This window comes from Sceloporus occidentalis, unplaced genomic scaffold (assembly GCF_023333645.1).
Source record: "Sceloporus occidentalis isolate IW3139 unplaced genomic scaffold, rSceOcc1.0.p SCAF_6, whole genome shotgun sequence".
Lineage (NCBI taxonomy): Eukaryota > Metazoa > Chordata > Lepidosauria > Squamata > Phrynosomatidae > Sceloporus > Sceloporus occidentalis.
In genome coordinates, this window is record NW_028316986.1 from 23,253,420 (window position 1) to 23,270,201 (window position 16,782).

Genomic DNA, 16,782 nt, shown 5'->3' on the forward strand with positions numbered 1-16,782 from the left:
ATCAAAACACTCCAACTCTCCCCACTTCTTCTTTGCTAGCCTGGCATACCCTTCACTCAGACCTTTAGATTTCCACAAAGTAAATTGTTGTGGGTGATTAGAAAGATGGAAATATGGTGGTGGAGTTGAATATGGAATCCGATGGTACAGAACTCACAGGGCTTCCTTTCCTATATATGTAAAAGAAAGATGACCAAGAGGCTGTTTGCTTTTGAGCTTTGATTTAACTAATTTGTGAAAGAGGACTAATAAGTAAACATACAACTTATGGTTCTAATTATAATTAAGATTTCTCCACCAAAATCCACTTCATGCTTGCTGCTCAGTCTCATTGTTCCCCACCTGAATGAATGGATGGCTTCTAGGTTGTGTTCCTCATGCTGAATCCCATTATAATTTGATGCATGTCTCTGTTGGTCTGTACTTTTACAACTTGGCTCACTTGCTCAGATTGTCAGCTTTGTTCCCATTTTATTACCTCTGTTTTCAGTCATGGCACTACCATAGTCTCATGATGTGATCTCTGGGAATTTGACATCATCCATAGATGGTGCTGCTTGACAGCTGATCCCTTGTAAGAAAATAGTATACCTTAGGACAGGAGTGGGTAACATGAGCATTGTAGATAGTGTTAGACTGCAGCTCCCATTATTCCTCACTAATGGTTATGTTGGAATGGGCTTTTAAGAGCTGGACCAACATCATTTTGCCTGCTCTTTCAAGCTTAGGTGAACTGGGTAGCTTTTTTGCTGGGCTTTTTCATTTCAAACATTGGCAAGCCTCTTCTGTCATTATCACAGGGTGGAAAGGGAAGACAACAAGGCAGCAAGATACCCACAAACCCTGATTGTGGTTAAACCACAACTTCCCATAAACTATGTTAAGTGGGGAGCCCAATAAGAGAAGAGGGTGAAAGAGAGAGAAGTATGCATCCTGGAACCTGCTTCTTAATTTATTTCTTATGGATTTGTGTCTAGATGCTGAAAGACATGAAGAAGGAGAAAGTGTTGCTGCGTCGCAAATCAGAGCTTCCTCAGGATGTCTACACCATAAAGGCCCTGGAAGCGCACAAGAGAGCAGAAGAATTTCTCACCTCAAGCCAGGAAGCACTCTGACGGGCTATGGAGCCCCTGGAGGGTACACAGAAACGCACTTTGTTCTAATGTATAACTAGGGAATGAACATGGTGAGCTGTGCCTGTCCTCCACTCCATTCTCATTCTTTCAGGTTAGATTTGATTTTACATTGTACCTCATATCCACCACACTGTCACTTCCTCCTGCTTTATCCTCTTAAGGTTGTGTTTGTGTGCACGTGTGAAAGGAGCCTAGCCAATCCATGAGAGTACCATTACACACAGGGAGTATTTTGGTCCCTGTTGTTTTTAATTTGACTCCAGTCCCAGGACCAAAGCAGCGAGTTCAGGCATTTATCAGCCATGCACTACTACAGGAGTAAGCTCAACATGTGATCTTCCAGATACCATTCAGCTGCAGTCCCCACCATCTTTTGCCGTTAGCAGTGCTTGTTGGAGCTGATGGGCACTGTAGTCCAACAATATCTGGAGGGCCACTCACCTCTGCACAACAGTAATGATTCACTATAGCTTACTCACACTGGCTTTGAACTCCTATTACCCACCATTCCCACACTATAATACAAAAGCTATATGTGAAATTGGTTGTGCAGGTAAATACAGGTTATTTCATAGGGATCAAGACACTTCTGGCTAGATTGCGGAACAATGTGCATTGCTTCCCACCTCTGGCCAAATAAATGGTTAACTGATTAGGGAATGTTGCTTGTTTTGGTCAGTATGAATAAGGGTAACTATATTTGCACTTTTTCCATTCCAGAAATTGTGATGCATTGGCAGCCATCTAGAACCAATACTTTCAGCTCTGTCATAGTTTTCATCCTCCCAGATGGCTAGCAGTTGATTGGTGTGCCCTGGTAGTTATAGTATAACTGCTGCATGACAGGCTCACTTACTGTTTGGTTTTCTCTCTAATTTAGCTAGAAATGGAGCCAGAGTGACTTTGAAGCAGATTGTTTCATTATGGCAAACTCCCTTCCCACTCTTGGCTCTTAAGCTCAGGAGAACTCTGAATTAATAACTTACTAACAAGAAAGCTTATTGAACACTTTCACAAACAGCTTTAAATATTCAGCAATTTGGAAACAAGAGAAATAGATGCACAATCAAGGAAATTTCAGTTTCCATTTTCTGAGTATGTAATGTTTGGTATGGATGAGGCCTCATTGTGCATTGTGTTCATTCCAGCTGTTCTAGCCCAAGGAGAAGTTGCTGACCTCTTTTAGGGAGTGTACAAATTTAGAGGCTTTCCCTAAGCTACTGCTGTCTTACAAATAATAACTGGCTTTGCTTAATATGCTGCCATTGTTCACAGGCTGCTAACTGAATTTCTGGATCATGGAACATCACAAAAGGGAAAGACCCTCACTCTAACCAGTTCTTCACCCACCAGAAGTGTGAACAATACAGCTCAGATGTTGTTGGAATGCAGTTTGCAGTAGTCCTAGCCACAATAGCTAGTGGTGAGGGACACTGAAAGTTCCAGTCTAACAATATCCAGAGGACTGCATTCTGCCCAACCCTGATGTAAACTTTCCAGTCATATCTTTAGATAACTTGTCTACTGAAATTTGTCAGATTCTCATTTTTAGTCCTTTACTATTAATTTTAAATCTGCAGGATCTACTTCAAAGTAAATTCCATTGAAATCAGAAAAAGTATGATTTATGATCAGCTGTAAGCCTCTTTCTACCCTACATAACATTCCTGTTCTTTCATGTTTAAATCTTTAGATTGTGTATTGCCTTGTCTATCTACCCATCATTAACCCAGTTGTGCTTTCTCATTTCTTCTTTGTTTTGAGTAATTTCATTCTGAGATCCCTGAATCTTAATTTGTTAGATGTAATTCTCTGTTTGAGTTGGTATCATCAGACAGGTGGTAATTTCCCAGTTTTTCACACTGCTAAGTAAGCCACAGTCTTGCTTTCTTTAAGCTGAAAAACACAATTTGAACAAGAGTGGAATTGCTCACTTTAAGCAGTGAGATATGGTTGATAATCAGCTATTAATCACAAGCAACACCTATGGAACATTTCTGTTCAATGCCTCCTCTCTAGGACATAACACTCCTCTCCCCTTACCACCCAATTCTTCGCTACCACCCCAGACAGTCAGCATTTTGTGGTCACTGAGCATGCTCAGTCCTCACTGGGTTATTTCTGGGGTTTCTCCCATCATTTTTTTTGTTGTACTTCTGCAAAGCTTGGTTAGTGCATGGGTGGTGCCGTTCGGCTACATAATAACTAGCATTCAAGAGAATTGAGATGATTATTATACATAATGCTAAACCTCCACTGTCTGCTGCCAAACATTTGCAATATGCGTTATTGAAGGTGCACTGTCTGGCTAATTGTTTCGTATACCACTGAGGTCCTTACAAGGCCTGTGAAAACCCTTGGCATGTACTAGGTAAAACAAAGTGGGAAGTAAAAAAATAAATATACAAGGGGAAAATATGCTTGATGTTCAACATACACTTATCAATTCAGTGATTGTAGAACAAGACAGGCAGCAGTCTGTATATTCAGCTCCTGATCTTCAGGTGCAGTTTATCTGCTGGAGGGAAAAAATCTGACTTGGAGTTCCTATCTATTGAAGTGCAATGTGTTCTGTCTCTCTTCCCTTCCCCACCCAAGGCTGGGCTCTATAAACAAGAAGGACTGTAGGAAATCTCTTCCATTTCCATTCCCACATGTACACTACGCAGCACTTCTCTGCCAGTTACAGTTTTGCGTGGGGTGGAGCAGGGCTGTAATTGAGCATCATGTGCTGTACAGCTTAGATGTAAATATAGCCTGTCTAATCTTTGTTTCAGGTCAGGGAATTTGTGTTTGCTACCTAACATTAAAGTTTAGTTTGCTGCCAATTTATTCTGGTGTCCTATGTATCCAATGGGTGGGAGGAGTGGAAGAAGAAACTGGGTGAAAGTAGTAACTTCTGAAGCCAAAATGAGCACCTAAAGCACACAGTTTCCAGTCACTCTCTACCTTAATCCAGCTCTGCGCAAGATTCCCCTTTGTATTTGTCCTAATTTCTGCTTTTACCTTCCCTACATTTTACATGGAGAAGGTTGGAGCTGCCTCTTTCACTTTTTACATAGCCTCTCTCAAGAGGGAAAAAGCAAAAGTGATGCATTCACTCCTTGGACACAAGTATTAAGCTGCTTTACAGTTCATTATGTACATATGGTGTACTTTATTTTCAGTAGAGTATTACATAGTATGACAGTGTTGGATTTTGTACAGATGTCCCTGTATGTACAGAACTAAATAAAATGGATCTCTTGAAAAAGATGACACATTGGACCATGGCCATCTTTAGCCCACTTGTCACATAGAAAAGTAGAATGCGGTGGGAAGAAAAGAGAATAGTAATAAAACCATACATATCCAAGGGTAATTTCACATGAGCTGATTATTTCTTCCAAGAAGCTTTTCCCCCATCCCCTCCAAGACTATGAAAACATCCTGATGATCACCATCCCCCCTAGTAGCTGGGTATTATAAATGGATGGTGGAGCCATATTAAAATAAGACAATATGAACACAGAGTTTTGACGCTGGTGAAACTATAAACATCTACCTGACACTTCAGAGAAAGATAATTTAAAGTGCAGCACTTCACACTTAGCAGTTTCCATCTTCATTTCCATTCTGGTTTAGAGCTACTCTGACTCTGTCTGGCTTGAAGTGTTCGCTGCACCATATCCTGCCACTGATCATCTGAGATTTCATTGGCCCATGCAGGGATTGCCAGTGTAGGAAGCTTGATTCCAGCCATAGTCCTTTTCACCAACTCCACATGTTCTAGAGTCAAAGAAAACTGAAGGATCAGACACACAGCATAAAAAACCCCACATTCCTACAGCAAGGATTTCAACAGTCAGCACTGATGAATGGAGATTAACAATCCAAAGCAAAAGCTGAATAAATGTATGAGCCACTAGTCGTTCACTGCAAACAACTCAACAACCAAAAACGAGTGCTTCCCCACAGAGCTTATAAACAGGAGAGAGTACCAGAGCAAGAGAATAGAAACACCACTGCTCAGGTAACAGTTAAATAGCATTGAAAATGGGAGCACTGTTATACTAATTACTGTCCTGAAAATGATATTTCCAGGAAACCAGGGGTGGGGAACAGATTATTGCTTCTTAAACTATCTCACATGGAGGATCAGCCTTTTTTCTCCTCTGGCCCAGGAGCTAGTACCATATTCCTAACCATTGGCTATAATGGTCCATTGAGCAGCACTATTTTAGACTACTCTTTTCCAGATCTGTGAAACAGTTTGGCTTCTGGATCACCCTCCCAGCATCAAGCCCTCCTAAAATTCCATCCCATCGTTTTACAATGCCCTTCCTTCACTAATACAGGCAGCCACTGTGCAAGGAGAAAGATACAGTCCCTCTTGGCACTAGAAACAGGACTGATTAGAAATAAACAGGTCTTCTTTCCCACCAACACTAAAGAACCTCCATAAACCATCCTATTTCCTGCAGTATACATTACAGGTACTATGCTGAAATAAGAGGTTGCAAAAGGAAGAAAACAAACTGGTACGATAGCTAGTTGGATGAGAGGAATGCTACTGAACGTTTGGTCTTCCAAGCATTTTGGGCTTCAAGTCTTAGCCAGATTAACCAATGGCCAGGGATTCTGACACCTGAAATCCAAAAGACCTGGGGGCTGTACAAACTGGCAGTAAGCGCTGGCTTGGGGGTGGCATAGGAATGTGGTGTTTGGACAACGTGCGCCCCAACGCCACCCCCAAGCTGGCATTACGGCACTCCTTTGGCACAGCATTCACACAACACACACCAAAAGGAGTGCAAAAAAGTGGGCCAAAAAGCAGTATTTCCTTTTGGCCCAGAAAATGCTGGGTGGGGTGGTGGCAAGCCGCTCCTTTAGGGCAGTCTGTTTCACCCCCAGGATAACCAAAGTTTGAGAAGCAATGATGCAGAGAACACAATGTTAGACATGGACAAGGGAAACTCGAATTTAGATTCTGACTCTTGACGCAAATAGTATTTTTCTCTAGTATATATCACAGGGCTGCTGTGAAGACCGATGAAAAAATCCCCTCTGTAACCTAGAGTTTTTTTTTAAAGAAGAGCAAGATAGAAACATGGTAAGTAGCACAGAAGAAAACAGGACAAGACAGGTCTTTACAGGCAGAATAGAAAATCAATGAATATGGCAGGATTTGGTTTCCATGCTGAAGTTCTACGACCCCTTGCAGACTACAAAGATATAACTAAAATGCATAATCTTTTCTTTAATGTTACCTGGATCCATAGGGATAGAGCTGCGACTGCTCTGAGCTGCAGATCCCTCCTCTTCATCACTGTCTACAGGTGGATCAGGCAGATGCAATCTCATTGCCTGTGTGCACACAGTCATTAAAAGTGTTAATCGGAAGGCAAAGGAATGCCAACATAAGGTGATCTCTGTAATCTCATTTTTTAAAGAACCCCAGGAAAACACTCATTGCAATCAAACCTACATGAAGTCGCTCGTTGATGTCAAGTGCTGGCTCTGTGCTGGGTACCATTTCTTCAACTGCTGCTGGTCCTTGATCTGGATCTTGGTTCAGGGGTTGGTACAAATAGCTATTATTGCCTTCATCTTCTTCTTCTTCAGGTTCCTCACTACTCCATTCCACAGTAGGTTCAGGGGTTCCATCAGGTGCCTCTTGCAGCCCCAGCTCTTCATGCTCATTTGGACAGATCCTCTCCGGACCCATTGTCAGCGCCACCACAGGCTCCAAGGCCATGCACTGGGATCTGTAGGAAGAACATGACACTGATCTTTGACCTTTATATAACAAAATAGTTATCATTTTTTAAAAAATCTATATGTTGTTTGAGAAATGATTGGAAAAGGGAAGTATCCAACACATGTTTTACAAAGAGATAAGAGCAATAATCATTGAGACCCATTTCAGAGCTCTGAGACCTACATCCGTTAACATCGCCATAGTGAATGACAATAAATTGACTAAATACATAGGATGTTGGGTTTCAGGCTCTCTTTCAGGAAACTGGGCTTCAGTTAAAACTTAGTAGGGATGTCTTCCATAATCAATAGCAAGCAAGCTTCCTCGAGGGGCAGCTCACACAACATTGCTGTAACACGAGGCCACAGTAGCCTCTTTGGTGCTTTACATGGTTCAGTTTTAGTTGGTAACTGCCTGTGCTGAGAACCAAATCCCTCCCCCCCATAGAAAATGCAGAGTACTATTCCCTGTCCCCACTGCTGTTAAAATCACTGACTGTGAGAACAAATACTACGGATTTATTCTATTTTAATATTCACATTTTCCCTAGAAATGGAGCGTGTGTGGCACATGTTCCATTATCAAGGCTAGCACTGTTCCTGTAAGCACTGTTCCTGAACACCACATGGGCCTTTCTGATCAAAACGGCACTCCCTAGAATTTACTAATCTTAGAAAGTGAACACTGACATCCCATCAGCCAAAAGGAGCCTATTGTACTTTGGTACAATAGCTTTGGGTGTATTGTGAACATGACTCATTAGAAAAAATTATAATGCTTGGTAAAGTGGGAAGCAGTAGAAAAAGAGAAAGATCTGATTGCTCAGTCAAGTAAACCATGGTTCTGAGTTTGCAGAACCTGAGCAGAATCTCTTGGAGGGCTCTCATTCATAAGTTGCCATAAGTCAGAGCCAAATTGATGGCAATTAACAGCAATAAGTAAATCCTATGCATCCTCTTATAAAAGAAAAAATCAAGAAAAGGAAAATTATTCAGGGGTAGCCATGTTGGCCATATAGTAAAGTACAATAACATCAAAAATCCACAAAACAAAAGATGTGAATAAAAGAATTAGACAAGAAATTAAATTATATTTCCAAGAGATTACTAAGAAGGGAACATCTACGCAAATAACTTGGGATGAAGGTAAAGCTGTCTTCAGGGGGCTACTAATACAGCAAGAAAGGAGAAAGAAAATTGAGAAAATAGAGAAAGATAAAATGTATTGGATCAACTGGAAAAGAAAGAGCAAGAAGCAAAAAATAAACCTAAAGGCAAAAGAATCTTATGTGAATTACAACTAATCAAAAACAGGATTAATAAAAATGCAATGCAGGAAATTACAGATAAGATTAAATACATCAAATACGACGATTTTGAAAATGCTAATAAAGTGGGAAAGTGGCTTGCCTGGAGATTAAAAAAATAAAGAAAAAAGCGATATTAAAACTTAAAAAAAAGATAATATCATTGCACAACAAAATAAATTAAAAGAAATAGTTACAACCCAGGAAAAGAGAGTGAACATACGAGAGGGAGAGTACATAAGGAAAAAACCAAAATATGTATTACACAACAACAAGCTAAAAACCTGAATGAACCAATATCAGTAGAAGAAAGAGAAACAGCAATAAAAGGCTAAAGGATAATAAAGCTCCAGGCCTTGGTGGTCTAACAGGGAAATTTTATAAGAGCTTTAAAGAGGAATTAATACCACACTTATTAGAAATTATTAAAGAAATTGATTTTGGAAAATACCCAGATTCTCGGTGTCATTCAATAGCAATCTAAATTCCAAAAGAAAATAAGGATCCAGAAATAACAAAGAACTACTTTCCAACTTCCTTATTAAATTTGGATTATAAGATTTATACATCTATCTTGGTGGAACGACTGAAGAAAGTATTATCTGATAAAATACAACTGGAACAAGCAGACTTTCTTCCGAACAGACATCTCAAAGATAATATTAGAACAATAATCAATGTAACTGAATTCTTTCAAATATATAAGGAAAGGAAATTCGGGATGGTGTTCGTAGATATCAAAAAGGCTTTCGATAATGTGAATTGGGACTTTTTAGAGATAGTACTGGATAAATGGGGTATTAAGGGCAGGTTTCAAAATTGGAAAATGAATATATATAATAAACAATTTACCAGACATAAACGGAGAAAAACCGGCTTTGATTAATATTGAGAAAGGTTGCCCCTTGTCGCCTCTGCTTTTCTTAATGATAATGGAAGTACTCAATAACAAAATAAGAAATGATGACAAAATACAAGGACTAGAAATCTCCAAAGCCAAGCATTTGCAGACAATTTAGTTATTATTTTGGAAAATCCTAAAAAATCTATCAAAAGATTAGATGATGTTCTGGGAGATTTTGGTAATTTTAGCAGGATTTAGAGTGAATTAAAAAACATGGTATGCTAACTAAAAATTTAACCAAAAAAGAAGAGGAAGATTTGAAATCTCTTACAGAATTCCAATTGATAACCAAAATCAAATAATTGGGCATAACCCTGACAAAAAACAATTTAGATCTCTATAATTATTTAACAGTATGGAAAAATTTAAAATCCGGCCTAAAAAGACGAGGGAAATGACAGACATCTCTACTAGGGAAAATCTCCACTCTCCAAATGAATGTCCTTCCGCGAATGTTATTTTTATTTCAGACTTTTATTGCTGATCATAACTAATAAGAATTCTTTCAAAATACGAGGAAGAGATATTTCTAAGTTTCATGGCAAAGAAAGAGACCTAGAATAAAATTTAAAGTGATGCAAGATAGTAAAGACAGAGGCAAATTGGGTTTACCTAATTTAGAGCTGCTTGTGCTGTGACTTGGATCAAAGATTGGATTTCTTTAGAGGATGATAAAATGATATATTTAGAAAACTGTGTTTTAAATCTAGGATGGCATGCTTATATTTGTTAAGGAACTGATATAAAAACTAAAGATTTTAAACAGCATTTTATTTGGAATGCTCTATTAAATATCTGGAATAAATGCAAGAAATATCTTTATACACATTTGCCCAGATGGACGTCCTTGCAGGAGGCATTTCATCAGAGAGGAAAAAAACGTAACAAATAATTGGTTGAGATATGATATTTTTTTTAAAATCTGGAGAAATAGAATAGTTAAAAAAAAGAGAGAAGAAATATCGGAGGGGGACTCCCAGATCAATTGGTTTAAATATTAGCAAATCAGAGACAATTGAAAAAGGGACATATCTAAAGATGATATAGAAAGTAATGAGACAGAATTTGATAAAACCATCAAGGTGAATAGGACAAAACTAATTATAAAAGATTATAAATTCTTGTTAAGTATGGAGATGATAGAAGAAACTGTTAAACATGGTAAGATGTCCCAAAACATAGGGAGAGAAGTACCTATGATCAGTTGGGAGACTGTCTGGAAAAGAAACCTTCGTTTTACTAAATGTAATAATTTAAAAGAGAATTATTATAAATTGTTCTTTAGATGGTATATGACGCCAACTAGGCTTGCCAAAATAAGTAAGCATGGTAACACAAACTGTTGGAAGTGTAATAAAAAAGGGGGTACTTTGTATCATCTTTGGTGGCAATGTAGTAAAGCCAAAAATAAATAAAAATAAATAAATTGGAAACTGATACGCAAAAACATAACACTCACACTTAAAAAATTCCACTGAATCCTGAATTATTTTTGTTAAATATAACTGATGTAATACCTGATAATTTGGTTCAAGATGAAGTGTTTTGTTGTACATGATTACAACTGCCCAATTGTTATACACAAAGTATTGGAAATCCAATATCATTCCAACAACAGATGAGTGGCGTTTGAAGCTGCATGAACTAGCTATATCTGATATGATTTCAATGTCAAAAATGACAACTTCACAACAATATGAAGAAAAATGGGAAAGAGTATCCAAACTATGGGAAGATAAGAGTAATGGTCAATATAATGGAAATTTAAATAATTTTCCTTTGTCTTTGCTCGGTTTTCTTTTAGTGTGTATGCTATTTATGTGTGTGTGTATTTCAATAAAGGAAAAATAATCCACAAAACAGCGATACTTTGTTTGGCCAACCAAAACGCACAAAAAGAAGAGAGGAGCTTTCGGAGCTGCACTGGCTTCTTCTCAGACAAAAGGTGTTAAAAAATCATATAGGAGAAAAAAATTATAAAATGATAATGTTAGTCACAGGCCTAACCCAGGCCTTGTCACAAATACATCATGTATTTTTGTTGGCTGAATAAAAATACCACAGTTTTGTGGATTTTAGATGTCATTGTACCAAGAAAAGGAGTTAGCTTGTTCCTGCAGCTATTCTAAGTGAAAGAATGGTGAGCACAGGATGGAGGGATGCATATTACAGAAATGACCAGAGGACATATCATGCCCATCTTTGCCCTAAACAAATTATCCTCCTCTCTGCTATGGCAGATGGTAATAAGTCTCCTAAAATTTATTAACTCATTAATGAGGGACATGTCACTTTCCCAGTATTGTTGGTTTGCACTTGACATCAGCCATAACCAGCACAGCTAATGGCAAAGGATAATGGGAGTTATGACTAGCAACTTCTGGAGAGCTAGACTGTGTTCCCCATCCTAAGATTAACTCATGGTAGCTAATTCTCTACAACAATGCCCCACCATGCATTTGACAGAATACCTTCGTCCCTCCACACGCAAATAACAAAAACACTACGTTTTTGGCTGAGAACACCTCTCCAGGAATCTCTAGGTCTACCAGTGCAGCTCTGTGGTCAACATCTGCCAGACACTGACCATAAAATTGCACTGGAGGAGCTACAGATGCCGAGTGGAGTGTTCTCTCTAGGAATTTCTAGGTACTTCAATGCGGCTTTTGGTTAAAGTTGATCATAGAGTTGTGCTGGAGGACCTAGATATTCCTAGAGAGAGCATATTAATAAAATCCATGAATAGTCAAATCTGCAAAAGTCAAAGCAGCAAATGTGGAGGGATGAGCGTATATACATAGCTTACACACACACTGACCATAGAAGATCTACAAGAATTCACTCTAGAGGAGATAATTGAAATAGTCAAAGAGTTCATGTGCCTTGGCTCCAACTCTGATAGGAGCCAAGAAATTAGAAGACTATGTTTGCTATTAAGCGGGGGGGGGGGGGGGCAGAGACAGCAAAAACAGGGCCAGGCCCTGAATGAACACAGACAGGCATAGCCCCCATAATAGTTCCTGTTACATCCCTCACTCTTCTTCCAGACAACCAAACATCTGCCACTCTCTCCTGTAGAAAAGCTAGCTTTGTTTTGTTCTAGTTCTTTCATTGTACTATGCTGATGTTATGTAATGCTGCCTTGAATGGATTTTAAAATTTAATTAAAAATAAATGAGAAAAAGAAAGAAAAGAAAAGCAGCTGATGATAGAGCTGAGAAATAATCTGCCTAGAACCCTTAATGCTGAATGGCTCAAACATGACAGGTCTAATACAAACATTATTAAAATTCTTATGTATTACAGATGTACATAGAATGGGTACAATAAGCAATGACTCAAAAAGGCAACAATCTTCTGAGCTGAACTATGAGTCTCCTAGAGTCGGCTGTAATCCATTAAAGCTTATATCACAATAAATCTGTTCATCTTCAAGATGCCATAAAACTCTTTTCTTTTGCAGCTGAAGACTAACAGTCACCTGTCAGAAGAGGAACACACCAGCCTTGAGCAGCTCACCTTTAACTATCAAAAAGCAACACAAGGAGTCAGAAGCTGCAGGCTACTACAAATGTAATGACTGCCTATTACCTACCAACTATGTGCAAGGTGTTGTTGTTGATATACAAAAGCCCAGCCTGGAAACACCATACTTAGCAGACCATCTACAAACCCAACCAGCCTTTGCAAGATATTAAAAGGCTCTTTTTCTGGCCATTCCACAACCAATGGAATATCACCAGGGCTTGAATTTAGGCTCAGCCACAGAAATCTACTTGGTGATCTTGAGCAAGTAACACACACTCAGCCCAGAGGAAGGCAAGAGCAAACCCTCCTTCAGAACAAATTCTGCCAAGAAAACTGTGTTAGGTCCGCTTTATGGTTGCTGTAAGTCAGAAATGGCTTGAAGATGCACAACAACAAACCCTCTCTGGCACATCTTCCCATGCGTCCAAAAGCACGTTTACACATTCTTCCCATGGTTTGTAAAAGTGATCATCATGCCATACTGTTTTATTTTTATGTCATAATATATGTGTGTGTGTGTGTGTGTATGCTGTGCATGAATTTCTTTAAAACTGTATACATATTATACAAAAAAGCAATAAGACCGTAGCAGAAGTCCATAGCAGGGCAGGAGGATAAGAGCCTTTTCCTGTTTTTCTCCCAAATAACTAGTATTCAGGGGCACACTGCCTCCAACTTTAGACGTCGAATACAGGCATCAAAACTATTTGTTCTCAATGACCTTACCCTTTGAATCTGCCTCACTCCCCTTGGTGGCCATTGCCACATCTTGAAGTAAGCAATTCCATAGTTTTATGTGGTATGTAAAGAACTATGTATTATTTAAGACATTTATTTAGCACCCCCTCAACCCACCTGGGCTCCCGTCCCATTGCTCATTAAATGACTCCAAGTTGCAGTTTTGTGAGAATGAAAACAAAAATTCTCCCTCTCCATTTTGTCCACAACCAATATATAAGTTTGTATCGCCATCTCTCTCTTAATTGCTTCAAAACACCTTACAAAATGAGGTGCTGTGTATTAAGTGTGTTGGTCCAAAGCTAGAGAGAGCTGGGCTCCTACTCAGCTATGTTATGTAGCTCCATAAGTAAGCTTGGCCCAGTCACTGTCTCTCAGCCTCATTTATCTCATAAGAGTTGCTGCGAGAATAAAAGTGAGGAGCAGAAGCAGCTCTACATCCTTGAGCTCCTCAGAGGAAAGGCGAGATATAAATAGTACTCAGGCTGAGTGAAAGAGAGGGAGGGTGCATTTTCAACATCTGAAAGCACTCTGCGCACGACATTTGATTATCATCCACCATTAACCTGAGTGTTTCCCAAAATACTAACAAGGGGCAGTCAGGATTCATGGCACGCAGGGCTGGCAACCAGGAAGGAGCTACTAACAGGTTTATAGCCAGCCTGGTCTAGTAGTTTAAGTGCTGAAGTACAACTCTGGAGGCCAGGGTTTGATTCCCAGTTCAGCCATGAAACCCCTCTTGGTAAGGCCACACTCTCTCAGCCTCAGGATGGCAATGGAAAATCACCTCTGAACAAAGCTTGTCAAGAAAACCCCATGCCTTAGGGTTGCCATAAGTTGGAAACAGCTTGAAGGCACACAACAACAACAACAACAACAACAACAGCATGGTGCAGTAGGTTGAATGTAGGAGACCAAGGTTCAAATCCCCACTGAGCCATGAAACCCACTGGGTGACTCTGGGCAAGAAGACACACTCTCTCAGCCTCAAGGAGGGCAATGGTGGCAGACCCCCTCCGCAGAAACCTGCCAAGGATGATAATAATAATAATAATAATAATAGGTAATACAAGGCAATAACAAAAAGCAGCCCTTGTGACAGGTTCACCTTAGGGTTGTCATAAGTCAGAAATGACTTGAAGGAACACAACAACAACCGTTCTACCCAAATACCTACCAAGCCCAATTTCTTTTTACGTTATCCATACACCTCTTTGTAAAATGAATGCTTTGTCCACAATTACCAATTGCCCTTCTACTTCTGTGAAGAGCCCACTCCCCAAGACACAGGCCTTGGGGCAGCCTCTGTAAAAGGAGAGGCTTTCCCACCTGAAGCAGGGCCTCCCTGATGGCGACATGCTCTCAGCCCCAAGGAAGGCAAGGGCCATTCAGCCCCTCTGAACAAACCACGCCAAGAACGCCCCAGCACAGCTTCACATTAGGGGCGGGCTGCCATGAGTCGGAAACGACCGGGAGGCACACAGCAGCTGGCATCCCTCCCTAAACGGGCCTCCATCGCCAGAGGGGCCTGGAGAGCACCGTCCCTGGGGGAAAGGCCCTCCACTCACCGCCTGCTCCTGGCGCTCCAAACCCACTTCGTAGGGCTCTTCTGCCCCGCTGCCTCCGGAAACAACAAGGCTTCCCGGCCACTTTCAATGGCGTCATAACCAGGCGCCGCGGGTGGAGCTGTAACCATGGCAACCGCTGAGCGAGGCCTAGCGCCTATGGCTGCATCCATTTTGACACCGCTTTAACTCTTGGTCTGGCTCTTTACTATGGAATTCAGCCTCAGAGGAAGGTCCTCCTAATGTTGAGGTGGAATCTCTTTTCCTGGAGTTTGCATCCATTGCTCCAGGTTCTGTTCTCTGGAGCAGCAGAAAACAAGCTTGTTCCCTCCTCAATATGACATCCCTTCAAATATTTAAACAGTGCTATCGCATCACCTCTTAATCGTCTCTTCTCCAGGCTAAACATCTCCAGCTCCCTGAGACTTTCCTCATAGGGAATGTTTTTCAGACCCTTCACCATTTTAGTCACCCTCCTATAGACACACTCCAGTTTCTCAACATCCTTTTTAAATTGTGGTGCCCAGAAATGGACACAATATTCCAGGTGGGATCTGACCAGAGCAGAACAGAGCGGCACTATTACTTCCCTTGAGCTAGACGCTATACTTCTATTGATGCAGCCTAAAATCGCATTGGCCTTGTTAGCTGCTGCATCACACTGTTGACTCAAGTTCAATTTGCGGTCTACTTGGACTCCTAGATCCCTTTCACATGTAGTCTCGTTCAGCCAGGTGTCACCCATCCTATATCTGTGCATTTCATTTTCCCGCCTAAGTGCAGTACCTTACATTTCTCTGTGTTAAAATTCATTTTGTTAGCTTTGGCCCAGCTTTTTAATCTATTAAGGTCATTTTGAATTTTGATCCTGTTCTCTGGAGTATTAGCTATTCCTCCTAATTTGGTGTCATCTGCAAATTTGATAGGTATGCCTCCAATTCTGTCATCCAAGTCATTGATAAAGATGTTGAATAGCACAGGGCCCAGAACAGAGCCCTGTGGGACCCCACTGGTCACTTTTCTCCGGGATGAAAAGGAGCCATTGTTGAGCACCCTTTGGGTTCGGCCAGTCAACCAGTTACAAATCCACGTGACAGCTACGTTGTCTAGCCCACATTTCATTAGCTTGTTTGCAAGAATGTCATGGGAAACCTCGTCAAAAGCCTTATTGAAATCAAGATATACTATATCCACAGCATTCCCTTCATCTACCAAGCTTGTAATTTTGTCAAAAAAAGAGATTAGATTTTTCTGGCATGACTTGTTTCTCTGAAACCCATGTTGACTTTTTGTGGGTCTTCTCTAATTAGAACTACGAATTAGATTTAGACCAGACGATGTTCTGAAGCAACTTTACACTAGAGGCACTGATCAAACCAAAAACACCTATTGTAACCCATATGCAGCAATATTTTGTCTCTTACATCTGACTTACATTCATCAGCATCTCAGATAACATTTGTTTTTTAAAATATATTCTTCATAGAACTACACATTCATATGACGTTACACAACTCACTGTCACTATTACTTCCCTTGATCTAGACACTGTACTTCTATTATTATTATTCAAGAAAAAGCTAGCACATGACCAAACCAAAACCAAAAACACTCCTAGAAATGTAAATTTATGCTTCTTAGTCAGGCTCCAAATGGAGTATGTTTTGAAACTCCTCCTGGACAGAAGGCTGAAGTGGAGGACATGTCCTGGAAAAGGAGGATGTCTGATCACCCTGGTCAAAATGCATTTAATTCTGCCGTGTAGGAGAGCCGGTGTGGCCCAGTCGTTTGGATATTGGACTATAACTCTGGAGACTAGGCTTCAAATCACAGCTCAGCCGTGGAAACTCACTGGGTGACTTTGG

General features: G+C 40.3%; 2 protein-coding genes across 8 annotated transcripts in view; one reads left to right on the forward strand and one right to left on the reverse strand.

The window, feature by feature from the left end:
* The window catches only part of PPP2R5D (protein phosphatase 2 regulatory subunit B'delta), a 73,242-nt gene extending 60,088 nt beyond the window's left edge, over positions 1-13,154 (forward strand). For 4 of the 6 annotated variants that reach the window (XM_089529089.1, XM_089529090.1, XM_089529091.1 and 1 more), the window contains one exon: positions 978-4,394. In XM_089529089.1, coding sequence (XP_089385215.1) covers positions 978-1,115 — 138 coding nt within the window. In that variant the 3' untranslated portion in view covers positions 1,116-4,394. Of the gene's footprint in view, positions 1-977; positions 4,395-12,549 lie in introns of those variants that run through there. The other 2 variants (XR_016281676.1, XR_016281677.1) reach the window with 2 other exon arrangements.
* Positions 4,274-15,027, reverse strand: MEA1 (male-enhanced antigen 1). Of its 2 annotated transcripts, none has more exons than XM_089529095.1 (4): positions 14,921-15,027; positions 6,604-6,883; positions 6,386-6,482; positions 4,274-4,904 (listed from the first exon to the last, which is right to left on the reverse strand). In XM_089529095.1, the coding sequence occupies exons 2-4, from the start codon at positions 6,871-6,873 to the stop codon at positions 4,741-4,743; spliced, it is 531 nt and encodes a 176-aa protein (XP_089385221.1). In that variant the 5' UTR covers positions 6,874-6,883; positions 14,921-15,027; the 3' UTR covers positions 4,274-4,740. The 2 variants fall into 2 exon arrangements, with proteins under 2 accessions (XP_089385221.1, XP_089385220.1); XM_089529094.1 differs by lacking the exon at positions 14,921-15,027 and adding an exon at positions 14,530-14,623.
* Between the last annotated feature and the right edge of the window lie 1,755 nt (positions 15,028-16,782).

Excerpts from the sequence above, each read along its gene's own strand:
- MEA1 (XM_089529095.1), bottom strand. The coding sequence starts at position 6,873 with ATGGCCTTGGAGCCTGTGGTGGCGCTGACAATGGGTCCGGAGAGGATC. Across the intron at positions 6,483-6,603 it reads ACATCAACGAGCGACTTCAT|GCAATGAGATTGCATCTGCC; the intron begins GTAGGTTTGATT and ends GTGTGCACACAG. Across the intron at positions 4,905-6,385 it reads CTCTATCCCTATGGATCCAG|AACATGTGGAGTTGGTGAAA; the intron begins GTAACATTAAAG and ends CTTTGACTCTAG.